This window comes from Psammomys obesus, unplaced genomic scaffold (genome assembly GCF_907164565.1).
Source record: "Psammomys obesus unplaced genomic scaffold, mPsaObe1.curated_primary_1811, whole genome shotgun sequence".
Lineage (NCBI taxonomy): Eukaryota > Metazoa > Chordata > Mammalia > Rodentia > Muridae > Psammomys > Psammomys obesus.
In genome coordinates this window covers 14825747-14831746 of record NW_026596085.1, presented here as the reverse complement: position 1 = coordinate 14831746, position 6000 = coordinate 14825747, and the positions used below count along the sequence as shown (strand labels likewise).

At 51.6% G+C, this 6000-nt stretch overlaps 1 protein-coding gene across 2 annotated transcripts in view; it reads left to right on the top strand.

Moving 5' to 3' along the window:
• Fbln1 (fibulin 1) overlaps positions 1-6000 on the top strand; it is a 71257-nt gene that overhangs the window by 8920 nt on the left and 56337 nt on the right. For both annotated transcript variants that reach the window (XM_055627250.1, XM_055627251.1), the window contains exons 2-3: positions 2366-2471; positions 4886-5015. In XM_055627250.1, coding sequence (XP_055483225.1) covers positions 2366-2471; positions 4886-5015 — 236 coding nt within the window. The remainder of the gene's footprint in view (positions 1-2365; positions 2472-4885; positions 5016-6000) is intronic.

The window sequence follows — 6000 nt, the reverse complement described above, 5'->3', positions numbered from 1 at the left end:
CTATCTATCTATCTATCTATCTATCTATCTATCTATCTATCTATCTACCTACCTACATGGGTGTTCTGTGCAGTGGCACATGAATGGAGGTCAGAACAACTTACAGGAGTCTCTTCTTTCCTTCTACCATGTGAGTCTCAGGGACTGAACCTGGGCCTTCAGGTTTGGTGCAGTCATCATTACGCTGAGTCATCTGCTGGCCTTATCTAGGAATTTGACTTTAGGGACCGCCTATGTGCCCTTGCAGGGCCTCGAAGTCAACCAAGTCCTGGGCAGAGCTGGCCACATGCTGCTTTCGGTTGGTGAAGTATAGCTCTGGTGGGGCCAGGGGACACCTTAGCATTGTTTTTGTTGGTGGTAGTGACTCAGTTCAGCCTCAGTTCCTAGCTCCGTTTGAAGTCTGAATCCCTTCCTTGCTATGACCATTTGGTGGCAGGACACGTAGGGTATCTGAAAGAGACTGTGGGATGGGGGAGCGGAAGTAGGAAGAACCCAAGTGGACTTCACATAACTGCAGGATGGTGGCACTGACCCCACCCCAGATGAGCCCCTGGAGGCTCAGCTGCTGCAGGGATGTGTCCAGAAGGGGAAGCCAGGGCAGTAGCTCAGACCCTGGCGTGCCCATGCCAGCCTCCTCCACTGCCCTCATTCAGTGTCTCGAGCTGCTGCAAGCCCTTATAGACTAGCATGGGCCCTCTTGGGCTCCATTCCTATTGGGCTGGGGCTCCTAGCACATCTTCAGATAGACAGTTCCACCTCGATCCCAGGGAGCCCGTGAGCTTGGGCCAATCAGCTCCAGCTGACACGGGTCATGCTTGGCAATCCCTGTGTGCTCGCTATTTATTTAGTCACAGGACTGAGCCTTTAGAGTGCTTCTCTGGGAGTTATCTGCTGTGTGCACCCCAGGCAATTGTCTTAGAATAAGACAATAATAAATCTTAGAATAGGATTTCTAAATCTTCATGTTTCCTTCCAGCTGTTCTGCTGGGATTCCTTCCTGGGAGAGCAAAGTCAGAAGCAATCTGTATAACCTGGCAGGGCAAACAGGGCAGGAAAGGGGGTGCAGCTTCTCAGTTGCGCCACTAACGCCTTTAATACTATGTGCTGGGCTTGAGAGGGCAGTGTGAAGCTCAGAGCTTGGGGGGACAGGACCTGGGGTCTGAATGTGACCTCATTTGCAAAGGCCTTCTACCCGGGCTTGTTTGTTGCAGCAGGGCAACAGGGACACTCCCTTCCCCTCTGGCCATTGTCCAGCCTGGCTGTGGTCTCTACCTATCTCTTCTTGCTCTCTAGTGGCCATGCAGGCACTGTCCTCTGACTTATAAGACACCTCAAGCCCAAGGAGGGTGAGCTGACCCCCCACCCCACCAACAGCTTTCAGCCAGCTTTTCTCTGCAAGGATCAGGTCTGGGACACCCTGCTGAAGGACATTTGAGTCACATTCCAGGGACATTCCAAGTTTCCAGACTGCCTGAAAGTTTAACATCCGATTGTCTTGCTAGCACAAGGTTCAGTGTCTAAGATTCCCTGACAGGCATCAATTTTAAAACACACTAGAAGCCTCCCTGCAGCAAAGGACTCACTTCCTGCCCACCCACCGTGCCCAGGGAGTTCTACACCCAGGCCTGGCAGAGGCTCCCCTTTCACAGGTGACAGCAGGCATCCCTCCCAAGCTGCCATGCCACTGTTTAGAACCTCATCACCCTGCCCTGCCTTCCTACAGACAATGTAGAGGTCTCACAAACTGTGGGTCACAGGGGTGAAGTGGCCTAGCTGGGGTTACAGAGAAAGTTCCAGCCCTGGAGACCCAAGTTTATTTGGCTCCAGAGCTGTGCCCTTCCCCTGACTCTTGCTCCTATTTTTGTTTGTTTGTTTGTTTGTTTTTCTGAGGAGGAGGAAAGTGGGTTTGCTATGTATCTTAGGGTCCAGTCTTGAACCCAGACTTGCAGAAATCCCCCTGCCTCAGCCTTCTACCTAACTCTTTATCTCAGCTCTTTGCCTCCATGGTCAGTTTTTGCCAAAGTATAAGAGGACAAGGGGCAGACTCACCATCAGGATCTCTGGCTGGGGGAGTGCATCAGATAAATGGAACATCGGAGGCAGTGAGACGAGCCCAAGTGTGAAGGGTTCTGAGATGGGAGCCCCGGCCCCTAAGACTAGCTGAGTGGGCCAGCAGTATGGAGATGATAGGCTGTGTAAGCACTGGTTTACAAAGTGATTGAGAGGATTCTGGGTGCACTCACTGCTCCTCCAGACTTGGCCTGATGTTGTAGTTGGGGCTGCAGGAAGCGGGTGTCCCGATGATGTGGCTGGGGTGGAGGTACCAAGCAGGTCACCCATCTTGCTTGTTCTCTTCCCTACACAGTGAACGCAGACGTCTCCATGGAGGCTTGCTGTACAGAGGGAAATCAAATGGCCAACCAGCACAAGGACTGCTCGCTGCCGTACACCTCAGAATCCGAGGAGTGCAGGTAGGGGTGCCAGTGGCCACTGTTTGACAGCGCATGCCCATCTAAAGGCAAGTGGGAGGAAGGACAGTGTGTGCCAGATGTCTGAGATGTGGAGAGGAGAACCTGCCTCCCTCCTTCTGCTTCTCCTTCCTCTGTGCTTCTGAGCCCTTCGCACAGAGCTTGACTCATTGCCCTGGGCTGCCCCATGCTCACTGGGGCATCTGTTGCTTTCCCTGGCCTGAAAAGTAAGATGATCCAGGAATGCAGCCCCATCTGCCACAGCTGTCTAACTCTGGGCAAGTTAGTTTCCCAAACAAAAGGGTAGAGGCAAGGGAGTTAGGTTTCTGCCAGCTGCCTCTTAGCCAACATCAGCCTGGCTTGTTACATATCGTCTGCTAAGCTACTGGTACCTGGGACCTTTTATACAAAGTTGAGGACCATCTGTGAGAGGTGTGGGGGATGGTTCTCAGTCACTGGAGGGGTTACAGTTACGGAAATGGGTGGGGCTTATAACCTTAGGGCAATAGTGTGCCCATGAGCTTGTGGGCCAATGTGATACTACTGAATAGTGACATGGTGACATTGACCAGTCTAGCAGATGAGGAATGGGTTCATTGAGGTGAAATGAGCCTGTCCCTGCTTAGCAACAGCAGCAATGAAGGGAGAGCAGATATTAGAAGCCAGTTACCCAGGCACCCTTCTCGTCAGGGCAGAGTTTTTGTCTGTGCCCCAGAGTGCTTGTGGGGACCAGGCCATTTGACTTTCGTTCTTGGAGCCTTCGTGGTTGATTAGGACAAAGCAGAGCTGCAGACTTTGCAAATTGTGGAAGATACACATAAAACTCACTGTTTTGATCCTTTGTGAAGGCCTATTCATACTGTCCAGCTCCCAGACCCTTACAGTCCTGCAAAATGGAACTTCTGGCCCCACATACCCTCAAACCCTGCCTACCTCATCAACTTCCTGCCTATGAATTTGATTTCTGTGTCCCTGTGGGACTGGCTTGTCTCACTTGGCACTGGGCCCTGTTTTGAGACAGAGTCACATTATATCACATGATTTTGCTCACCCATTTGTCCTTCCACTCACATTTAGGTTCCTTCTACATTTTGGCTGTCGCAAATGGCACTGTATAAACTTGGGCGGGCAGGCCCCTGGTTGGAGACTCGGCTCCAGATTCTCTTGATTGGGATAGCTGGATCCTAATGACAGATCTGTTTTTAGCTCTTTGGGGGAACTCTGTGCTGTTTCCCAAAAAGCTGTCCATGTTTCCTTCCTACCAGCCATGGACAATTCACACAGCCCACGTCTCCTCATCCTTACTGTTGTCTTAGTTACTTTCTATTGCTGTGACAAGACAACATGGCCAAGGCAACGTATAAAAGAAGACTTTTAATTGGGTTTACAGTTCCAGGAAGTTAGGGTTCATGATATTTGGTCCAACTGGGGACCAAATATTCAAATATATATGAGCCTTTTGGGGCCATTTTCATTCAAATCATCACAGTAGTGCTTGTTACTTTCTCATTAGCATCCTAGGTATTTAGTGAAATAACTCTCATCTACAGTTCCAATGAAGCAGATGTGAAATTAATGGCACACTGTAGACACATTATCCCAGATCTGGAGGGTGGCTCTAGAGAGATATGGCAAACCGGGTTCACACTTCTGAGCCCCGGGTACAAGCAGGACTGGCCAGGGTAGTTCTCCACAGGCAGAGGGAGACAGGGAGGCCCTGGCTTGTCTTATAGACAGCACAAGGTAAGTGGCTGTTTCTGCCCTTGCTGGCTCTGGCTTTAGGTTTCTTTGGTCTGGATGAGAGCCATGTTATGACACCCTTCCTCCCCTGTTGCCTTCGGGGCTGGTTTTCTGGCCTCTGAGATGTGTTTGAGTCTAAGGAGTAGATTCTGGCAGATTCAAGTTCTACCTGAGCCCCTGTTTTCTGAAGAGTTTTTCATAGCCAAGACTGTGGGTGGCGGGAGGCTTGGACATCCTGGTTGCTGCTGTCTTCCACACTGGGTCCTTCAACAAACACTGTCAAAAGATTCTCTGAAACTTCCTCTCTGCACCTGGAAGACAGAGGTGAGGTTTAGAAGAACTGAGCTGGGTGGAAGGAGGGGAGGGCAAAGCCTAGAGCCTGCAGCAGACTGCTTTTTTTATGAGAACAGGTAAGAACATTCTCTAACTGGCCTTGGCAAAGGCTCTCTCTGTGCTCAGAGTTGGGTGTCTCTGCTCCCACCACAGACACCACGCTGCATTTGGTCTTTCTAACGAAAGGCCTGCCAAGTGCTTCCTGTAGGCTAGATACTGGGTCTCTCTTCCTGTGGGGGCTGGGGTGTGGGGATTCCCCAGAGGACATCACCTGTCTCCTCGGGCCTCTGTTCTGAGCTTGGCTCCACCAGAGAGTCCTGGCACAGCTACTGCTCTGCCCACAGGATGATCCAGGAGCAGTGTTGCCACAACCAGCTGGAGGAGATGCACTGTGCCACAGGCATCAACCTGGCCAGCGAGCCAGATGGCTGCACCAAGCTCCACAACAGTAGCCTGGAGACCTTATTCATAAAGGTGAGTACAGCTGAGGGCCACACAAGGCTGCCATTCTCCCTGTCCATCCTTTCCCACCTTGCCCTGTGAACAGCAGACCGCTCAGGTGTCCTCCCCTTCTCATTTAGTGGGTAAGCCTGACCAGCCCAACTTCCAGACAGGAATGGTCAAGATGGTGATGGCCCAGCTCCACCCTGGGGAAACAGGAAGAGCCTAAGGATCGCTCTGTCCCAGTCTTTAGATAGAAGTCAGAGTAGGGGTTTTCTGGGCCTTTCAGAATCCTCTCAGTTCAGAATAGGCATTCCCCTACTGCCTAGGAGGCCCCGATGCTTCTCTGCTCTCTAGGTAAACTGAGGCACTGACTCACAGCAGGGCCACACTAGGGCCTAATAACATGGAACTTCTGTAACCATTCTGTAGAAGACATTGGAGTTCAGAGAGTCTTATACTCCAATGGCCTCTCAACAGCCTTGTCAAGGACTCAGAGGGGATTCTTCATAGAACATAATCGGATAAGCAGTGGGATCCCTTTCCTGGCTGCTCCTGGGACCCCAGGTCTGGGCCAGGTTGCAGAGTTTGCCATGGCTATGGAAGGCTCTTGTGTGTGCGCATGGGAGCTGACTACAACATCTCCAGGTTCGAACACAAATAGACCAATGGTCATGGCTCACCTCCTCAGGAGAAAAGCCGGTGCCCTCCTGGGTGACTGCAAGAAATGGTGACAACAGTGGCTTTCCGGGACACCACCTGTCCCTTCCAGAAAGGTGGTAGTGGAATCAAGGAGTGAAAATTCGATTACAGTCTGGATTTTGGGAGGGTGGATAAGAGTGTCTGCACACAGGCAGATACTGCTCCTGGGTCTGAGCTCTGCCTTGACAGCCATGGCTTGCCACAGCTATCAGGCCTTTGTGGGGACAGGGGGGAAGGCTCTGACATGGGGAGCTAGGCAGGGCTAGAGTGAGTGGCCTGGTTAAGGGGTCTGTGAGCCAGGACTTTGGGCATACAG